The 23,379-nt window shown below is 33.5% G+C and overlaps 1 protein-coding gene across 1 annotated transcript in view; it reads right to left on the bottom strand.

Moving 5' to 3' along the window:
• Nucleotides 1–23,379, bottom strand: part of LOC129233496 (kinetochore protein NDC80 homolog) — a 91,156-nt gene that overhangs the window by 26,769 nt on the left and 41,008 nt on the right. The window contains exons 8-9 of the mRNA XM_054867515.1: nt 21,032–21,176; nt 10,316–10,524 (exon numbers count right to left, since the gene is read on the bottom strand). Of these exons, the coding sequence (XP_054723490.1) occupies nt 10,316–10,524; nt 21,032–21,176 (354 nt within the window). The remainder of the gene's footprint in view (nt 1–10,315; nt 10,525–21,031; nt 21,177–23,379) is intronic.

The raw sequence follows: 23,379 nt of genomic DNA, 5'->3' as shown, positions 1-23,379 counted from the left end.
CTGTTTTCTTTTGGGAGATTTGTAACTTGGTCTCAGTAAGTTAACCAAATTAATCATGCTTATGATGGATTTTCACTCGCCAAAAAAGGTATGTAACAGCTGTAGAAAAACTTGGCAATTGCCTCATCCAAACCATCTTTTTCTTTTGAGTTCGTTTTCATGATAAAATTACTCAGAGAACTTTGAATTCTAAGAAGGTTCAACTTCTGTAGACCTATTTTCTTGTCTTGATTTTTTAGGGAGAGGAGTAATCTTGTTAATCACCAAATCACTATCACTTGATTCTATCGTAACTTGTATGTTAGAATCAGAAGCTTGCTGGTACGCATTACTAGTAGCACTATTACACTTTTTACGATTTTCTTTCTTTCTGTAGGGTTTTGCACTCACAGTTTTTTGCAACTATTACATTCAACTACAAATTTATTATTAATATTTTTCAGACTTAAAAATCCCCATATAGGATCCATTGGTCTACCACCTTTAGAACTCATAATAAAAAAAGCTTCACAGCATGGAAGAAACCGTACTCAAAACAAATCTTTTTGTACAAATAGCTCTTTTGGTTGATAGAAGAACAGCTTACAAAAACAGAACTGCTTACTTGATTGGTTACATGAAATGTATATGTAGAACTGTTTCAAACCAATGAAACTCTTTACATTTATGAGTATGAATCTAACCAATTATATTGTTTCTTACATACAGCAAAGTGTTAGTATTTATATAATTGGATTATTATTAACTTTCCATAGAAATTAAGACGAGGGGGGGGGGGGGCAGCTCTTTGAGAATAGCTTTATTCAGTTATATTAAGCATAAAATGACAGGTTCCTGAATTTTAGAGTTCAGGCCGAGGACTGCTGATGGCCTTTGAAAAAAGTGAGAAAGGTGACAAATTTGAAAACAAAGGTGACTAAAAGGTGACAAAAAAGTAACTAAAAGGTGACCAAAAGCAATTTGTTAAGAACTCCAAAAGGAAAAAAAAAAAAAAAAAACAGAAAAGGATTATCCCTTTTTACTGACTTTTACAAAATAGCCTATATGCTTTTTGTAAAGATTTCTACAGTTTCACTTTCACTAGATGTTTTAATTTTTTTTTTTTTATTTTCTTAGTTTCTTCTTCACAATCCTTTCTTTTTTGCTCTTCTTTTTGCTTCTGTTTTGATTTCAAATCCTTTTTCCTTTAACATTCCTCCATGTATGTTGTGTAATTTGCGTGTGCTTGCTGTGCACATTTAATCATTTTTGGACCAATTGGTAAAGAAAGCAAATGAGGATATTCTTTTACAGCGTCTTTAACTATAAGTATGCTGTTTAAAAATCTTTCAGTCCTTGCTGTCTTATTTTCACCAAAAGGTGCTTTGAAATGGAAAATAGTCTTTCAATGTTAGCATTACCATGTGATAATGCAAGTGAAGCTTTTATCACCTAAGAAACATTAGGAAATTTTCGATCATTGGAAGTTGAGTCCTTTTTTGAAATGAGCTGCTGCCAGTAGATGTGAATGGTTTTGTTTTCGGATGCTTCATCATCTTTTTCCAGCTACAAAAGTTTCCGTTCATTTTGCAACCTATCGAGTGGAACATTAAGAAACATGATTTTGGCAACCTTTATCAAATCCTTACAGCTTCTAGATTTACTTCTCTCTTTTGGATCCAAAAATTTAAAACTTTTCAGTAACCCGTTTGATATGCAACTTTTTTCTATTACATACTTGCATGCAGTCACACAATGCTTTTTAACAGCTCTTAAAAACATAACCTTTTCATTTTCTTTCAGTTTTGACAGTTCATCTGTCACCTCTCCACTAACAACGAGATCTTCAAGAGGTAGTCTGTTACCAAATGCAAACAGTTCATCCGTGTCTACATTTGAAAAATAACTTTCTTTATAACAGAGGCTTTTATAACCCGAACCATAAAAGTCTGAACAATGGTCTCTATTTCTTGGTACAATTTATGTATCATAGGCGCTTGGCATTGAAAGCGTTTCGTGAACTGCATAAACAAATCAGCAGATGAAATGATAAAATGCAGCTCAGCTTTTATAGAAGGTCTTTTTAAAACATTTGCAACAACTTTTATGACCTGCATTGCATAGCTGAATTCTTTTTTAAAGGCACATGTTTAAAAAAATAATACTGAAGAGCATCCCACTGTTCCAGTAGTCTGTTTGCTGCAGGTCAAGGGTAAGCCAACGGGTAGTTGTGTGTTTCAGGAACTTGTGATGAGGTGTATATAGTTGAGTTTGCACATCTTCGAAGTCCTCCTAACAGGAAGATCAACCATCAAAATAGCTATAAGTACTAAGAAGTTCAGATGTTTCTTCACCTAAATACTGCAATGCTTTGACATATGCATTATGCATTGTATGAATACTGCAAGTACCAATATTTATTAGGCTTTTTCTCATGTCTCAAGGATAATAGTGTCAAACAACTTAAAAACCTTTTTATTAACATAAGAACCATCTGAGGAAAGCATGAGACATTTATTCATGGATAATTACTCTCGGTAAATGCTTCACATAGCTTCTCAATCGAAATTTCACCAACTGCCTTGCCCAAGAAAAAATTTTGAGATGCCTTGTTGTGATGCAACATTGGCTTTCAGACCAATATTTTATTGTTCGTTGCAGTTCTTTTTTGTCTTTGAAATTGGTAGTTTCCTCAAAGCTCAAAGTATAATAGGATAAACATGCTTCTTTTAACATACATTCCCGAAAATAAGGAGCAAGTCCATCTGCAGAAGGGATAGAAAGACTGGTTCTGCTCATAGGGTGCAATTGCAAGCGATAAAAAAAATTCCCCGATTTCTTGGTGGCATAGCTATTTTTCTTAAACAACAAGGTGGGGGGGGGGCATATTTAAGGCTACTTTTTTTAATTAATTTCACGGTTAAAGCTATCATTCAGATACGTTTCAAAGATTTAATTATTTAAAAAAAAAATTTCCTAAGACACCTTTCAAGAAAGGTGAGAAAGGTGACAAAAAATGCAAAAGGTGACTAAAAGTAACCAAATTTTCAAAAGGTGACTAAAGGTGAGAAAGGTGACTGACTCCTCGGCCTGAGAGTTTAATAAAGTAAAAAAAAATCTGTATTTATTTAAATATTTGATATATTACACTTTATATTAAATGCAAACAAAATAATTATAAAACAACAAACTGAAAAATTTGTTACTTACAACATTACAAGGCTAAAATTTCTAACACATAGCAATTTTGACAATGATAAATTTTATTTTGCTTTAGAAATGTCTTGTTATTTAACATATTTTTACACAAATTATTAAATAACTATTACATTAAATTTTTGCAATGATGAAATGGAGTTATATTTTTTATTTTACTTAATTGTCTGTCATTAAGTAATTACTAGGGCTATTAAAAATGTTTTCTAGTTTTTGCCAGTTTCTACCAGTTTCTGCCGGTTTTTACCGGTTATAACCAGTTTCTGCCACTGGCAGGGCAAAAACCAGTTTCTGCTGGCAAAAAGCCAACCCTGAAATTAAGAGAATTTGTACATTTTATTGGATTCAATAGGAAAAAATGGAAGGAAATGCAGAAGTAAAGCCATAAAACAAAAATGGAAAATTTGCATCTCAAATGTGTCTTATGTCTGCATATGGGTTGGTTTGGTTGTGGAACAGAATTTAAGGGTGCACAGTGCTATTTTAAAAAAACATGTCCTTTTTATTAGAGAGAGGGAGCCTGCTTATAGTGCCCATTTTGTGTTTTATGCCCCAAAAAAAAAGTTTTGGTTTAAAACTTATGTCTTTAAGTTTCAATGCTAAACCATTTTTAGACTGCAGTGACATTTTAGAAAAATATGTCCTTTTCTTCAAAGTGCCCAGTTTACGCATATTGCATGCCTTTTTAAAAAATTTAAATTGCAGTGCCCTGCTCTTTCTGAAAATCTAGCAAAACTCAAGATTTCAACTTATCAATTCACCACCTAATTTTACAAAACCCATTTTTAACAAATTCAATCTTTGTTATAAAAAACACATTTTACAAACAAATATTCCATATTTTTCAAACAGTGAAATACTTCGTATGTAACAATATCTTGAAATTCTAGTGTATCAGATGACTCCTGTACTCTATAGAATGCTAACAGTATTTCTTTACATGAAGGTGTTTTTTAATATTCCTCTGGCAGTGGTTTTCAATCAGTAGGGCTCGCTTCCCTCAGGCATAGAACTATTGTAAGGAGGGCATGCAGCTGCTAAACTAAAAATAGACAAATCGATGTCGGTTCATAAGAATCAGCGAAATTTCTTCGCTCAACATTCGGGTTTAAGCATCCATGCTGAGAACTTTGATATATTTTCATCCACACCAGTTTGAGAAAATTTGCTTTAGAAGCAAGACCATCCAGTTGCATTGATATGTCAGTAATATTGTATAATTTGTTAAATGTGGTAAAACTATCAATGCTCATGTGCATTTATAGTGTAATAACTTAAAAATACCTTTTAGTTCATAAAAACTATTTTATATAACATATTGTATTGTTTTTATCTAACCCATTAACTAACTTATAATTACAGGTAGCATAAACTTAGATCATTACACATGGGTGCAGCAGGGGAGCAGGGAGACGGAACTACCCTTTGGATGAAAAAATTCCATAACTTTATAAAAAACATTTCATGACAGTACTATTTAATATAAACAACCCCCCCCCCCCCATCCCTAATGACTTTCCAAGATCTCCATGACCCATACGAACCCTGTCCAACCTTAGGCGCCAAATTTAATGTCAAAGTTTTTGGTCCCATTGAAGCTTTCCTTTCCCAACTCCTAGTGATTAAGACCCATGATTGGTCTGAAGGATAAATTTGTAAAAGTACAGTCGGACCCCGATTTAACAAACCTCTATTTAACGAATTTTTCTTTCTCCCAGACTAAAATGAAGGCAAAAATCCCTATTATCGAATAATAAACCCAGAAATAACAAATTATTTTAACAGTTGAAAAAAAATTTTTGAAAATTTGCGTAAGGAAATATTGGATTGTTTACATCCACATGTTACATCCATATTGTCCTAAGCAGAAAAAAGACTTTTCTCGGAATCAGCCATTTTTGAAGGGCGAGAGCATAACCAACAAATAGTGGTTCTGATGCAGAAAGCAATAGCAAAACTTCCATTAGAACTGTTATCTTTTCAAATGCTTTACATGGCCTGGAAACCAGGATTCGTGATTTGTATTTTTAAAAAAAAGTCTGATTTTTTATCACATTACATTTATAAACATAATATATTTCATAGAGTAGATGAATCTATCCAGCTAACTTTTCAAACTAAGATAATTTCTCTAACTATTCAATACATTTTTAAGATTTATAAATATGTTATAATACTTTGATAAGAAGTGATTTTGTTTTATGCTTTGCTTAAAAATATGGTTTCCATCATCATGTACATTTTATTGTAAAAGAATATATCAAGCAATTACTTTTCTTAATTATATCAGTGATAGTGTATGAGAAAAAACTGAAATTTTTTATTTGGTTCTATACTGAATTGAACTGTAATTTTGGAGTAAAAGCAATATTGCAAGAAGGAAAATCTGTTGCACACACATCAAGAGGGATCTATGTAGTTTTACCTGTTGAAGTTAAGATTGTATAATGCAGTGTAACTAAATTTAGAGCAACACATTCCAAAAATGCAAAATCAAGTTATAAAAATAAAATTAACTGATTTTAATTAAGGATTTTGATTACAAAAATCACTTGATTCAAATCAATGATTTAAAAAAACTCAATTGATTTAAATCAACAAATCTTGCTGGAAACTAAAAACACATCTCATGCAGCAGGTTGCAAAGACACAGTATTTTCTTCACTCCAAATAGTTGAAAAAGAACTATTTCTAGTCAAGTATCAAGAAAAATTGTCAAACATTTTTTCTAAGTAATTTAAATTTTCAAATTAAGTGGTAAGTTGTGGAATACTGAATCAAGGGCGCCCATATAGGGTGCAAGGGGGGCTCAAGCCCCCTTCCCCTAGAAATTAGAATTTCATTTCTTTTAGTAATTTTTTCTTTGCAAAAATGAATAAAAATTTCTTTTCCAGCCATTAATGAATACGTTATTAAAAATGTCACATTTTAATATCCCTAATCTGTACTGAAATCAGTTTTCATGGGGAAAATATTCTGCTAAACCAGTGCTTCTCAACCTTTTTTACTTTGCGGCACACTTAAGAAGTTTCTTGATCAACAGGGCGCACTGAACTTAATTTTGCAATGGTAATATAGAAATGTTTTCATCATTCACTGATAAAAAGATGGAGGGGGGGGACTTTTTTCCATACAAATAAAACTATTATAATAAACGTAATATATTTAAATTTATTGAGAAAACAGAAATATTTCGAATGTATTAAGGTTGATAATGAACAACAAAACTATAGCTATTTATAAAAAATTATGCTTCATATGTTTCAAAGCATTTCTGTCAAACTTGTCATTAAAGTGCATACTGCAGTTAAACCATTTATCAAATAATGTTTCAAGAAAGAAGCAAGCAAGAAATTAAAACCAAGTACCTAAATTCCGTTTGACGCTAATTTTTGCAAAGACGTTTGATGTTCGGTTCTATGCTGGAAAGCGCTACACGAAGTTCTTGATCCAGGCTCTTTAGAGATGATCTATTACTGTTTTTTTTATAAGTGCGAGGGCTGAGAGGCTGAGTTCGCAAAGACATGAAGTTGAAAATGGTAGCAGCACATCAATAGCAAGACAAGAGATAGTGGAATGCTCATTTTTAACCAGCAACCAAAATTCGTCCAGAGGCACTTCGCTCAACTTAAGTTTAAGAGTATGGTGGCTCTTGAGGTCCATAAATTCTTCTCGCGCCTTCAAAGAAAGGTCTTTAACTGATGCATCCGCAGATGAAGAGAATGGATCGCGAATCCAGTCACACTTTGTCCCATGTAGTGATGTGCCGGATCGTTTAGGATACGGATCATTAGTGTCAAGATCCGCGGATACAGATACGGATCTCTTACCCTATTCAACTATCCAAGTGTAAAATTTATTACGGAAGGAATTCCCGTCAGAATAATGGCAGTTTCTTCAAAAAATGTCAACTGCGGCAGAAATATAATCAAGACTATAATTTACTCTTTAAAAAAATCTCCGTTAAAATTGAAGGAGAGTTGGAAGGAATGGGTCATTGCATTAATGCTTAGATGGAATGTGAAAAATTATTTTTAGCTTACTCCGTAGATGTAGGATACAGGAGTAAGAGTGTAAAGCTACTACTGGAAAGGCTAGAAATAAATTTTTGAATTTTATTTCAGCATAAATGCAGCGCTGACCCATTCCACCGAACTTCTCCGACCGACGAAATACAGAGCCGGGAACACCTTTACAAACAGTAAATAGAGAATTTAGTCTCACTTTTTTTAAAGAATACAGAGAAAAACAAAAATGAAGAATAACAAAAACCCCAAATCAATAACAAAAACTAATATTAAATTAAAAATTAAAAAAGCATAACATGTCCCAGAGTGCCGACCTCATATTAAGATGAATTTCGCGGGTCAGAACACACATTTGTTAACAAATATGAACTGACAGCAGGTAAAAATTTTAAATCATCGAGTTTTTTCTCTTTATCTTCCGACTATGAAATCGCTACTAATCACGCGTATAAAGGCTTAGAATTGCATTTAAAATTTACTTAACAAGATTATAGCTCCTACTGTACATAAGTTGGAATTTTCAAATAAATATCAAACGCAGAAAACTTTGTTCTTTCAATTAGGGACAACCTTTTTTAACTTACGGGTAAATTTTTACTACTGTAATTGTGAAAACCGTTTTAAATCGGTTTTTAATTAATCTCTCCGGTAATTAAAGTTCTACAAAAACAAGGCCAAGCTAAGAACACTTTCGATCAAATCACCTTTAGAACAAAGATGAACTATCAAAATCGGTTCATCTGTTTAGGAGCTACGATGCCACAAAAAGACACACTGATACACACTTATAAAACTTATTTCCCCTTCCTTTTTGCAAGGGGGGGGGGGAGATAAAAACTGTCTTCTGAAATGATACCTTATAATTTAAATAGGGAATAAAATCTAATTTAAACGGAATTTTAGAGTATTTTATTCAAATATTTAAAAAATTTTAGAATAGAAATGATCCGTTTAAGATCCATCAAAAAAGTAACAGATACGGATACAGATCTTTATTTTCCCTCGGATATCCGTGGATACGGATACGCGGAACATCACTAGTTCCATGTTACTATTCTTGAAATAGTGCTTAAACTTGTCCTGAAGTATGACTAAATGTTCTGCCACAACAATCAGCAGCTTTTCTTCCATGCCATTTTCTTCACATACCATGTTGACAGTCCGTTTGAACATGTCCAATGAGCCACAAACTACTTCTCTCCACAGCTGAATTTTTGATTTGAACCCGTTTGGCTTGTCAATACATGTAACCCAAATTCTCTACTTGTCCTTGCATTTTCCGATTCAATTCGTTAAGGTTTTCTAAAACGTCTCAGCCATGTACGCTAGTTTTCCCAGTCAATATCTGTCTTGTACCTCGTCTCTCAGTTCAAAAATTCTTGATAGTATCTCACCCAGTGAAAGCTAGCGAAACTCTATACGAAGAAGTAGAGAGTGGTGATCTGCCCCCATTTCTTCACAAAGTACAGAGAAAAGACGAGAATTACATAGCCTCGATTTTATGAAATTCACAATTTTAACGACTTCATCCAAAGCTGACAGTGTATGGTTTTAATTTCTTTTTTACTAAGGCTCAGAGCCGAGCTGTAAGAAACTATGATAAAAGGAAATTAGTATCGGAAGTGAAAAGAGGAAAACAAAAGCTAAAGCTGGGGATCAAATTCCTGGGGGAGGGGACGATACTTCCATTTGCGAAAGATTTAGAAAAAAATCTGTACAGTTGATTTTGTCGAAATTAAATCTGTTTTCAAAAACTGAAAGTAATAGGATCACAAGAAGTTTAAAAGAGGTGGGGCAGCAAATCCCTCCTCTCCCCTTGTCGGGTATGTCTTATTGCACATGATCGACAGGGTGAATTGAGAAGATACAGAATGATACAAACGCTATTCGGTCATAACTTTAAAATAAAATATGTCAGGGCTCTTTCTTTTTACGTAACTATGAAAAGACCGCGGCACACCGGGTTCCTTGTTGCGGCACAACGGTTGCGAAGCCCTGCGCTAAACCTATTTTTGAGCTCCCCCTTAAAATTTTGCACATGGACGCCCTTGTATTGAATAAAAAGTACCGTATTTTCCTGTGTATTATCTGCAGGCGGCCTGTAATCCGCAGGTGCGAAAATCAGCCTGAAGAAAAAAAAGCTTTGCATAATCTGCGGATAATACGATGTAAAAATATCAAGTTTGAATTTAACATACCATTTGAGCAACTAAACTAAAAACATGAAAAAGTAATTACTTTGGAGGCATAATCAAAATTAATCTGAAATATAATCTAAAATATAATGATTTCTTCTTGAAATCTTGATTATAGTACACTAATTACTTGAAAAACAAAGAGTCAAGACAAAGGAGCAAATGGTCTAATCTTGTGCAAATGCCTACCTATTTTACTGTAATCTTTCTTATTTTACATGACTTGAATTGCCAAGAGGAACATTCAAGCAACGTAAAATAACCAACATACAGGCAGGCAGCGAAGAAGAGCATGCATTCGGTCCCAGTGAATTCGTTAAATCGGAGTCTGACTGTAATTTTAAGTAGTAAAATCCCAGGAGTAATGGGACGGAAATGGTATCATAAATGGGTGACAGCAACTTAAGAGATTTCTTGAAAAATTTGAAGCTGAAAATGAAGTGTCAAATTCAGCGATAAACATACAAGAGCCCATGAAACCATGTTTTTATTCTCTTGTTAATCTTGTTGTCTCAGTTATTGATCTAATAGAATCTAATCAACTAGTAGTAGTATTAAATGTTTAAATCTGCTGAAAATATATAAAGATCTAGAGAGAAAAAAATACTATGAGCATAACCAGAAGTTAGTTTTAAATATACAGGAAACCCAAATGAACTTTTACCTTTCTACCACAAGCAAAGCCCTGCAGGTACAACTAGTTTCAAATAAAATGAAAAGAGAAGCTTTAAACCAGTTATAACCAGACAACATGTTTTCGTTTGTACTGTTTTTTATTTCTGTATTGGCTGAAATACTGTTCAGTTACTAGTATTAAATTACACGAACTCACAATTGAGCGATTTTTAAATATTTGCAAAACCCAAATATTTTATAAGATCCTCCAATTATTTGTACCTTTTCTATAGTTTCTGTACACTGTATCTCCTTTTCCCAGCAAGAATTTTTCAGTTCATCGAAAACTAGTTCTTTTTGTTCGTAATTCTCATGCAGCTCCTGTTTCAGGGTATTAAAATGCTGCTGTTGCTTTCTTCCGTCAAAGCCCTGAGCATCATAGACTGCAAGCTTCTGAGAAATTTCATTCTTTAATTTCTCCAATTCACATTCTGTAAATATAATTTACAAGTAAGAATTAAGAGTAGTATAATACATTATTGTTCTAGAGATTAAAATGTGCATTTAGGATGTGTAACTGTTACACGATGTGACATTTCAGAGTTCCCAGTGCCAAACACATGGATGAATTACTTGTTTGTGCAGACTCATGCATTGTTTGCAGACCCAATATGACACATTGGCTCTGCAGACAATGCATAAATCTTGATTAAATAATTGATACAGTGGCTGCCATTTATATGAATCACGTTTGTTCTAAAGTTTTGATTCCATAAAGCAGCAGATTCCAATAAAGTGGCTGATTCAATAAAGCTGGATTTGGTTCTGTTTTTGATGATTTGATTCATTTAAGCAGTTAATTCAATATACCACCGATTCATTTAACCGGCTTCTACTCTAACAGTAAGTACAAAATACACTGCGGCACAAAGGAAATAAGTCTTTTATTGAAGAAACAGTCCTTCGTAATTCCAAAAAGAATGCCTGCAATTTTTATCAAAAACTACTGTTAAATAATGTCAGATTTATAAGAGAGTAATAACAATGGCAGCTTGAAATGCTCACAATTCAATCTGCAAAAACTATTCTGCGCTGATTCGACTTGAATAAAAATTACATATAAAACTACAGTATAGTTTCGACTTAAAGATACCCGATTTAACGATTTCATCAATTTAATGATACATTTCACTGGTCCAGAATTGACTGTATTGAATGTCTATGATCCTAGTCCAGGTTAAGGTTATTCTGTATATAATATGTGTTAATACCTAATGTGACATTAAATATACAATATGTCATGAAAAATGAAGTGCATATCAATGGTGAGGTTACACATTATTAAAGACTAGTTGCGTCACCTGGCTTTGCACGGTCTACCTTGAAAATAAAAGTTACATCAAGTAATACGTGTTCAACAATCACACTTGAACAACAACAAAAAAAACTATAATTTTGCGGCAGATTCCGGAAAAATAACCTAAAAGGAAACATTTTAAACCCCCTGATTACAGGAAAAGCCTCAAAACAAAACCCATAATTTCATGTGTTCATATTCAAGTAAAAAAAAAGCAACAGATCTTTCTTCTCAACGATTTTCTTCACGCTACAAATTTCAATAAAAGCATTGTTATGTAAAGTTGAGAGGAAGCACTGAATAAAATTTTAAACGAAGGAAAGCCTTCGAAAAACAGGGATTTTTATGTCGAAATCTAAGTATCATAAATAATAGTTTTGAATTGATATCTCCGATAATTATTATCGGAGCATTATGTTAAATAGCCAAACATAAAGACGGGAAAATTACTAATCCATCAATACACTGGTTCGATGGTCAGTTTACTGGCTTTTGGAAGAAGTAATCCGGACATACAAACATAGATACATATTCTCAGTTTTTAATTATAAAAGATAGTTGGTTCGTCAGAACAAATGAGCTGGGCTCAGCCCAATTCTAAAGCTTTGTAGCTTCAAATAGCTCTCGGGCTAGGGACGGCTCAGGCTAATAGTCATTAGTCAATTTATACACAAATACCAAGTAAATGAAGACATATACAGAAAAAATTATAATGTGGTACCTGATGGTGAAAAGTTTCTTTTAATGGCTAGGTTGCTACTGATAAGGAGGGTGAGAGTTTGAGAAATCATATCTATCACTTTAATCTCCTACTTTCTCACACATCTTGCTATTTTGAATATTAATTTAATAAACATAATAACTGAAATATTAATCTGAGTGCCAAGTTCTGTAAATTAAGTTACATTAATGTTTTAAAAATATATTAAAATGTTTTAATTTATATTTGCGCATTATGAAATTTTTAAAAAAGAGTAGAAACGGAAAATAAATGAACACTTATAATGCATTTATTCATAGCTGCTATAATCATATGCTACCAAGGGCGCCCATATGCAAAGTTTTAAGGGGGGGCTCAGATATTTTCCCCACGGTTTAGCAGGATATTTTCCTCATAAAAACTGATTTCAGTACAGATTAGAGTTATTAAAATTTGACATTTTTAATAACTTATTCATTAACTGCTGGAGGAGAAATGTTTTTACATTTTAGCAAAGAAAAAAGTACTAAAAGCAAGGTAGTTCTAATTTCAAAGGGGTGGGGGACTTGAGCCCCCACTTGCCCCCCCCCCCATATGAGTGCCCTTGCATGCCACTATAGTTCATTTAAAATCTCAAGAGGACTGTCAGAATAATTACTATAATAAACTCATTGGACTTGAGCAATAATTTGATTCTCCCCCCCCCTCCATAGTTTTAAAAGTATTCAATGTCAGAAAATTAGCACTTGAACCCAAATAATCTTGTTTTCTAAAGCAGAAGATCAGTGTCCCCCCCCCCTTTCTTTTTTGTAAAAAAAAAAAAAGAGTGGGAGCAATAAAGAACTATTTGAAAAAATATGTTGAATACTATGTTTGAAATAAATGAATACATAAATAATTATGATAAGAAAAGCTTGATTTCTTCAAATTGAAAACAAAGAGTAAAAAACAAGTTCAATTACCGAACATTAAAAGTCCAGGTCAGGATAATTTAGAAGAGATAAAATGGAGGGAGTAAAGACTTGTGAAGGAAAGATCCCAAGTCACATGACAGATTTTAATAAAAAACATTGGGAAAAAATCAGGTTTCATTAGCTAGTTTCACGCAAACCGTACCAACCATTCATTGTTTTTGAGTCACGTGACTTAAGCTCTTAACAGAAGCTTTTGCTCAGCCAATGCTCCCGTTTAGCCAATGCTTAGACTTGCTCCCTCCATTCTAATTACTGCTCTAAGGTCGAGATCGAATCGTAAATTCGTTTCTCCAGTCAGGGTCGTCCCAAGGGCTGACCGCGCCAGGGTTGAAGGTTTCCTGGCTCCCCCCTCCCCTATACACACAGAAAAATCAAGTTAGTTATAACATCAGTTCATAATACATACTTTAATTTTTTTCTACATTGATGAACAGAATAATCAGAGAGGTATGCATAATGCAAATTAAAATTAAAACACAAGCCATGAATCTGCTTCTAATATTTGTGAAACATTAATGAACCAAAAACTTTTCGAAAAATGAAAATCATAAAAATCTAAATATTTATCTTGTAAAATGTTATCCGACTAGATAAAAAACAAACAATCAAAACTGAATTGATTATTCATATTGATCAAGCTAAGAGCACGAATAAATAACTTGCTGATTGTAAATAGAAAATGTATTTATCGAAGTAAATTACATAACATTAAATTTCGATCTGGACTTATCCAATGATTCTTTTTAAGAGTTTTTTGATTTTACTTGTACCAACTTAGTACCAGCTTTCAAATATATTATAAACAAAGATGTTATTCTTTTGCATCAAATATTTGCATCAATAATTTAGGGGAGAAGCCCACAAACACTCAGCAACATCGAAAATCGCTCAGAATTACGTTTTTGGAGCTTTTATTTCGAAAAATCACTAGCCCTAATATTACAAAATATGGTCTTGAAAATTGGGTTTTAAGATTTATGTTTAAGAAAATATTCGTGCAAGGGTCCCCATGCACCTTTCTTTATTATCACAAGCAATGTGTTTTTTAAACAGCACTTGCAAAAAACTACTAAATTTGGGTTTTTGAAACTAAAAGTTTCAAATTTTTGACCGGATAGCTTTTGACCACTTTTCCTATCCGATCAAAAAAAAAAAAAATTTTTTTTTGTTTTTCCAATATGCCCCCTTAAAACTTTATGGTTATTTTTTATGGTTACGTCACTGCATGCAGAGGCAGAATTCAAGATTAAATGAAAACTAGACAAAGGAGACGTGCCTTTTACTTGATTCTAAATAGTTATATTCTCAAAAAGTATCTGCTTCAATGATACAAAGGAAACGAATGTTTTGGAGACTTAACCCGTTCGCACCCAGCGTCACGCGGACGCTACGCAACAATTCCTCTCTTATCAGCCCAGTGACACGTAACCGCTACGCGTTCTGATCGACGCTGACGTCCCAGCGTCACATATACGCTTTCACGAAACGGAACGAATTAAATGAATATTTAAACGATAATAGATGGCGCTAAATGGCTATAACTTTGATCTTATTCGAGTCACATGGTATTTGACCTTCATGTACAGGTTTTAGTTTTTTATTTTGGCCTCTCAATGGGAGAGATTTTTTTTTATGTAAACATCAGTGAATCACTGCTCTGCGTATATGATTTATGAGGTCTCAATTGCTCTTGTTTATATCTTTGCTTCTCTTTTTTTGTGACGAGTATGCATCTAGCTAAAGAGATATGCATCTAGCTGAATAAATTATGGGGGAGGGGAGGAAGGTTAAAATATTTTTGTGTTCCAGACTTTTGGGATTCCCCGGTCGATGAGAGTACATTAATGATTTCAAGCGGCACTGAAGTTTATGATTATTTTTGAATCCTTTCTGATATTGTTCTTCTTTATTTATTCTTTTTCATTTGGAGACTGGAACATTGCAATAAAAATGGTTAGCGAAGTGAGTGAAAGGGAATGTTTTCGAGAGAATTATGAAGCAATTTTGGGATTTGTTGCATGGGAATTGAACTAGTTTAAATTTGTTGACCTAAGTTGTTTTAATTAAATTTACATAAGGAACATATTTTTTTGCTACATTTCTTTTTCTTTGATTGCACACTCACGATGTCTAACTCTAACTTTGTTTTTGTGCACATGTTATTTAACTTTGTGCACATAGTTAAAGTTTTAGTGTTCTACTTATTTCTATCCCTTCTAATAATGTAATAGTCTTTATATTAGTAATTAGGAATCAGTAGTATATTGTTACAGCAAATTTAAAATTTCAAGTCATTATTTTGAGATGCTGATTTTATATGAATATTTTTGTTCAGTTAGGCTTAACTGCTGTAAATGCTCGGGCCGATGGCGGCGTTCCATTTCGGAACGTTCGGTCCCGTAGCTGCGCTTCGTTTTCCATGCGCTGGTCCTCAAGGGGTTAACACTAGAATTACAGCGATTATTTATACCTAGAAATACGGTGGGGGTCATTTCGACACCTGAGAAAAAATTTGCATAGTTCCCTACATAATGTTAAATATTTGCAAAAATTAGTTTATAATTATCATATTTATAATAATTGCAGTTTATTTAAAAAATATAGAGGTTTTCTGTGTACATAATGAAACATTTAAAAAAAGTTTAAAACACCCTTTAAAAAAAAAAAAAAACTGCTGTTTCAGTTGCATTTTAGAACGGCAAAGGTTTCCTTTTATGTACAAAAACATTATAAATGCTTCTAATTCTTAAAATGATATGTTCTAAAGAAAAACTTCAATGTTCAAAAAGACATTTGAGTTTCTGCTCTGTTTCAGCATCAGTAAATTTGCAGTTTTTTTTTCCACAAAAAGGTCAAAATGATACCTACCTGCAATTTTAGTTGTCACCCTTTAAATTGGGGTTAAAAGAATTACAATTTTCTTGCAAACTTTCTATTGTTACACAGCACAATGATTTAGGAAAATTCAAGGAAGGATTAAGCTTTTCATGAAATTACAGGAGCAGTTAGCAAAAAAAAGTTTGGAGTCAAAATGGCCCCTCCCGTAATTCTAGTGTTAAGAGAGGAATCTTTTCATGTCCTAGGACAAAATAGAGAATCATTGCAACGATTCTGTATTTTGTGTGTCTATGACTGTATCTATGATACACCAATTGAGGGGGCGCCTTGCGGCGCCCATAATTTTATATATGGGGCATTTGAACGCGCCCGGGGCATTTTATACCATTGCATCGTACATATTACGGGGTATTTTATGCGCTTTGCGGCACCCCTCATTTCAGATAACACTAAGTTTATCCTAAGTATATGAAAGTAATTTATTACATGTATCTCAGAATTTACAAACAATTAAAGTTATTTAAACGTAAACTTAATGTGAATGTTCGCGATGTAATGATAACATTACGAATTCATCGCTTTGCTAAGCAAACAACTTTTGCAGTAACTCATTTACGATAAAGAATGAAAACAAATTGTGAAGTTCTTCTTTCGCCTTCCGGCATCGAAAGATAAGATGACGTCATGAAGTTCCATTGTGTTCCATGAAGTTCTGGAATCAGGGTTCATACACTTTTGGTTAAAAAAAATTCCCTGACTTTTCCAGGTTGTTTTTTAGAAAATTCCAGGTTACTCGCTTCATTCAAAATTTAAGTTTAAATAGTAACATTTTCAAAATAATTAAAATTGTTTAAAGTAGAGATGCAGAAGAACTGAAACTTCTCCCCTTAGATTTAACTTGGAATTTTTTTTCCTTTGTTTTCTCTGTTAATATTTTCAGTTTTTTTCAAACATTTTGTTCAAAATTGTTTACTATTTGTTGAAAACAGAGTACTTTCAACTTATTTTAGCGTTTCTTTGATGTCATGTGTAATATTATAGCATTTTGCTGTAGTCCTGCAGCAGCCCTTTAGCATCCGCGTTTGGTTTACAATACTTCTTTTTATTTTCTTATTAGAAGGTTACACAAAACATATTGAGCAAAATGCAAAGCTAAATTTCAGTATAAATATTAGAGACGTACCGAGTAGCACTTTGGCCGAGTAGCCGAGTACCGAGTACTCGGCCTTTCACTACTCGGCCGAGTACCGAGTTACCGAGTACTCGGCCTTTCACTACTCGGCCGAGTTACCAAGTACCAATTATGTTTTAAGAAGAACCACCGACACACATGTGATGAATTTTGAACTTATTGGAATAGTAGTATAGACCTCCTTGTCCATATAATAGTTTTTAAAACTAAATTCCCGCTGAAATTTAATTACGCATTATATATACAATTTTGTTTGTGTCAAAAATTTTACAAAAATATAATTTTTAAAATTAAAAATAAATAAATAAAAAGTATGATTAATCAAGTTGGAATTAAAACAAATTACAGTAAAGTCCCTCAAATGCGGACACTAACAGGAAAAAATTTTTTGTCTGCAATATAGAGGTGTCCGCAGGACAGGGGTTTAATAATGTTATTTGCATTGGAACTGGGGAATTAAAAATTGTCCGCCTTTGAGGGGTGTCCGTTAGGAGGGGTTTCACCGTATACCAATCAATTATAGTTCTAGTCCGCCAAACATAAATAATTTTTAAAGCAGATAAAACAAATGTGCAGGAACACTCCAGACCCCCCCCCAAGTGTTTCTGCCCCCACCCCCCACCCCCCGTTACAAGGAATGTCTTTTTCAGTGCATAACATGTGAGCTAAAGAATGTAAAGACATTCAACAAAAAAATTCGACTTTTGTCGGATGCCTTTAAATCTACGAGCCCCCATTTTGTGCATTGAAGAAGGAATTCCTTGAAATGCCAAGACACGTGTCTGCAGAGTTCCTGCATTGTGCTTTTAACGTTGTTTTATTTCCTTTTATTTTTTAAGCAAAGGTATTTTTACATTTTTATTACTAATTTTTGTTTGTAGCAAAAATCCATTTTTAATATAAAAATTCCATATTTTCTATACTTACCTTTTTTGCGTAATTTTTTAATAAATAAGTTTTATTAACTTTGGGGACATTAAAATAAAGATTTATTCCATTGAAGCATTACAAATTTCATTATTCTCAAAATTTAAATTTGACTTATAAATTTTAATTGTAAATGATTGCAGAATATAATGCTTGCTCTTTTTTTTAATAAATTTTAGTATCCCTTGGACAATATTCAATTTTTTGCAACTACTCGGTATTGGCCGAGTATCTGATCAGAATTTGGCCGAGTACCGAGTACTCGGCAAATTGGCCGAGTAGGCCGAGTACCGAGTAGTTACCGAGTACTCGGTACGTCTCTAATAAATATGATTAACTTGTTGCATCGATCGGCATACCATGTAATGCATAGTAACAAATATCAACATCCGCCGATCATAGGCCAATGCCAATAATCTTTTTTTTTTTTTTTTTTCCACATATTAAAGGACGCTTACATTAAAATTTCAAATTTTCTTTTCCAGAAAGTGATAGTTAATTTTCAAAAATTCATAACTTTTTGCACATTTTAATGTTATTTTCAATAGTTCACATTGATAAAAACATCCAATTCTGTTTCTGGAAGTTTAAGTCTACTTCCAATGTGCAAACGATCAAATATGGCGACAAAGTGAAAAATTGAAAATAATAAGTAGATTTTTGAATTTGTAGTATAAAAGTAGTAATAAATAATTAATAATCCTTAAAAAACTACAATAAAAGCAAAATAGTCAGTATTTAGCACATAAGAGTATAAATCAATTAAAACAAAAAAGTTATAAAGATTAAATTTTGCATTATTCCAGAAAACAATTACAAATTATCCGGAAAAAAGGCACAATTTGTGCTGTTTTCAATAGTTTGCATTGCAATTAACATCCAATGCCGTTTTCGGGAACTTAGGCACTTAAAAAGTCTTGTGTACTTCCATCTTGGGAATGACCAAATATGGCGGCTATGCCCAAAAATAATAAATAACTTTTTTAATTTGTCGCATGAAGACAATTAAAAAATAATAAATGTTCATGAAACTACAATTCATTGAAAAGTTTTTATCACATTCGCGTCCAAGGCAGTGAGGATATAATCTTATCCTTCTGTTTTAAGAACAAAGTTTTTCATTTTTCAAGAAAATTATTTTAAATAATAATAGAAAAACAATTTGCAGATCATTTTTTGTTATTTTCATCAGTTTTCAATTAAAGAAAACATCCAATTCTGCTTTGTTTTTAGAAACTTAGGCATTTTAGGATTGTATCTACTTCCATCTTGTGAATGACCAAAGATGGCGACTACGTTTCACACATAGCTGAAATGATTTTCCGATCAAAAAAAAAAAAAAGATTTTCCCCAATCGACCCTCTCATCTACAGGTTGTGCTTCCGAAGCAGTAAATTGTCTTCTCTCCTGTTGAGTTTGTGCATAATTCCTGTTCACCTCATTTTTTTTTCCCTTGGGAACTACTGAGAGCCAAAAATGGCGGCTGCTGAAGATTTTTTGGGTCGCCACTTTTTTCAATGCTTTAAAATTGTTACAATTTTTTTTAAATGCATCGATACAAATGAAGATTAGATCTCATAAAACAAAATTCCCTGGGAAAAAATTGGGAAAAGAAAAATTTTGGGAACACATTTGAAAAAATTCCCTGACATTTTTGACTATGTAATTTTTCCTGATGATTCCAGGTTTTCCTGGAGCGTACGAACCCAGAAACGAACAGAAAGTTGTGGCAACCCATCTAAAACTTTAGGTAGTAGAAAGAAATGCGTTACCCTCACTGACTCCATGTAAGAAAATCTTCGCTCTTTTGGCGCATTTTTGCGTTGTGAAAAAAAACGTTCATTTTTCGATTGCAGTTTTTAAGTGCCAGCGTCGGTTTAGATAAAAATTTACAATTTTTTCATAAAATCACAACAAAAACGAAGATTAGATCTCATGGTACTTAATTCCTTGGGAAAAAAAATTTTTTGGAGGACAAAATTTGAAAACTCCCTGACTTTTCCCTGACATTTTTGACAGTGTCATTTTCCCTGACAATTCCCAGTTTTCCCGGAATTCCCGGAGCGTACGAACCCTGTGGAATGATTTGCACACATCTCTTTCCGCATGTGGCGGACATATGACTACACAGTTATGCTAATCAGGTATGCGGTATTTATAGCGATTCAGCCCTTGACTCATTCCCTCTTTCTCACGGTTTGCCTGCTGGTAGATTGCAGTAGGGGCTTTTGACTCTCTGGCATTATCAAGCCATTGAGTTCCCCATTCATATTTATCAGGATGTATTAACTGTAACTAGATTTTTGATCATTGATTGATCTGATTGAATTTTCAAGCATTATCCGAACTTAGTATTCGTTGAGTATCTTGAATTGATAATAGTATCTAGTATATAGGAATGCAGATCATGAAATCTTTTTCGACACGATCTTAAGGAATAGTAAATTGGGATTGGTAAACAGAAATAAGATTGAGTTTAGAAATATTTTTAGGTGAAGCTTAGTTTTGAATATGGCTTTGAGTTAGTAACTTTTTCTTTGATATTAATTTATACAATTGTTAACCGTTAATAAACTTATTGTTGTTTATAATAGGACTTTTTCGTCACTTAGTTTAAGATGATTCACGAAACAGAAAATGAATTTCAAATTGATAGTATGGCTAACTCTATTTACGCAACACACTTTGCTAATTTATTAGCTTTGAATTATTAGTATTCTTAGCAAAACTTGGGCTATTACTACTCATGCAATATGCTAGAGAATTACAGCCCATCAATTTTACAGCAGTGAATGTCGTCATGTTCCGGTTCCATCCAAACGAGGGGCATCTTGCGGCACCCCCTCATTTTGCAGGGCGATTAACCTGCTTGCCCCCCCCCCCTTTGGATGGCCCTGCTTCCAGTTTTTACACTATGGTTAGTCTTTAACACACTTACCATAAGATGACTACATTTATTAACATTTTTAACAATTATCCCATTTGTAATCCGTTTCATAGTAAAATTTACCTTGTTTTTTCAATTTCTCCATCAATTTTTCTTGTGCAATAACTCTATTTTGCATATGTTGCGTCATCTTCAAGAAATAATCTTCATAATCCAAAATTTGTGAATCTAGTTGCTTATTTTCACTGATCAGATCTTGAACTGCATTCTAAAGTAAAATAAAGAATATTATACTACATATACAGGACTTGTAGCAAGTTTTATACTCAAAACTAGGGATTAATTTAAGAACAAAAAGTCATTTTTCTGCCAAGAAATGTTTTTTCTATTGTGCAAGGCAAAAAAATGACAATTTATAGATAGAAAATAAAAAACAGTGGGAGAAAAAATGTACATAATTAAGTAAAATTTCAAATCAATTAAAATAAAACTTAGCATGATCAACTCAGCCATTCATCCCTTCAGTGGCTCAATAAAAATGAGTACCAAACACACTTGAAAACCAAACCCTGAGGAGCGATTTTTGAAAAAAATGTTTTTTTATTTTTTCCAGCTAACCAAAGTCTTCAAAACATAATGCTGTTGGGGATTAATACATGCTTTAAAGTACTATTAGAGCACAACAGTTAATCTCATTTAATTAATCAGGGACCGCGTTAAGCATTCTGTTGGACATAATTTTAGATGTTATAGAGCTAATAGCCTACAGCTAAGCTGAAAATTAGGCAACTCATTTCCAACTGAAAATTTGAGGGAGTGGTCTGCCTGAAGAAAATAAAACATGAATCATTCTTTACACTGAAAAACATTTATTTAACATGTATTATAAAATGGTTACATTACAATAGTTTGGTCCTCCGAAGAAAATTAAATTATGTTAAATCAAAAAGATCTTACAATAAGTCCATGCAGGTGTCAAAAGTCCTGTCGATGTTCCACAGTGAATTCCCCACAGGTAGAAGGACGGCATCGCAATCTCCCCAGAATTGCACGCAGGTCAGTTCACACCTTAGGAGCCAAATTCACCATATCCGGGAAAAATATCGAAGATGGACACGATCCTTTTTCTTTGCTTTGGAGACCATACGACCCACTTAAATTGGACTATAACTTTTCACTTTTATGGACGTCAGGACAGCACGCGCTTCCAAAACTGAAGACATCAATAACGAATCATTCAGAAAAGATCAGACCTCACCTAAGAGGCCAGTAGCAAAAACTTATGAGGACATGGACGAACACATTTACAAACACAAACAACACAAAACGAGGAGACAAGTGAGAGAGAGTGCTATGACCGGTCTGCGTATTTATGGCCAGATCCGACCTTGCTCGTAACAATGTGACGTTACCTTATTTGCATATTGCAAGAACAACTCAACCCAAGAGAAACGCAGCTTGCAGGTTGCACAATTCTTATTTAATTTGACATTCAGCACCCAACACCTCAACATGGTTTTCTCATGTGATCGACATGTGCTTTGTCGGAAGTTTACCGACATCTGCCGAATGACGGCAACCAACCATAGCGTGCCACATATTTTTCCGAACACTTCCGATTCAAACTCGGACATTTGAGTGTCGGTGGCAGGTGGATGGGATTTCCCGTGCAAGGTTTTTCCCGGAATGGCAAAAGGTAAGTTACAAATTTTTTTTTTTTAAACAATATTGGTGAAATCCTTCAAGAAACAAAAAAAAAGGCATTTAGCCCAACACATTCGCCAATGCGCCAAATGCGATAAAATCGTAAAATCGGCGAACAAAATTCGAATTTGCCGAATTTATTGGCGAACAGAAAATTCTCTAAAATATACACAGAGGAAAAAAAAATCTCCCTTCAGATGTCAATCTAGATAAAAATTAGGTCCGTTCACAAAATTTGGACCCCTAAAAACGGACCCTTTACAAAATTCCGACCCCTAAAAACAAACCTTTCACAAAACTCCCAGACTAGCAATCACTGAAAGTTGTTTTATCCTCGGACCACTCCGAGCAGACTGAGGTGCGGGTTAGCATAGGATCGGAGCGTTACCGTCCAACGAATCCGAGGAAGGATGAGGTTTGCCTCTCGCTGATTGGATATCGAGTGCGCAGCGTGGCTATCAAGTAGAAAGTGTTGGCGGATGCCTTGTTGAATGGCGCGTTTGTTTCATTGTGTTTGATGTCTGAAACATCGGAGTAAGATAGGAATGCAGTCTTTACTTTGTTAAAAGCTTTTATTTCTACTCTCAAATTTATTAAAGAACGATAAATATCACTTGAAGTTGTTTTTGGTAATTTTTTTCCTTTGAAAAATTACAGATGATTTGTGGAAAAACTACTTAATTTGCTTTTTTTTCCTCGCCAAATTCCTAAAAACGGACAAAAATTCCTGGATATACCCCTGCCCTTATCCTCAAAAGATTGTCAAA

Source organism: Uloborus diversus, unplaced genomic scaffold, assembly GCF_026930045.1.
Source record: "Uloborus diversus isolate 005 unplaced genomic scaffold, Udiv.v.3.1 scaffold_469, whole genome shotgun sequence".
Lineage (NCBI taxonomy): Eukaryota > Metazoa > Arthropoda > Arachnida > Araneae > Uloboridae > Uloborus > Uloborus diversus.
This window is presented reverse-complemented; position numbering and strand designations above follow the sequence as displayed.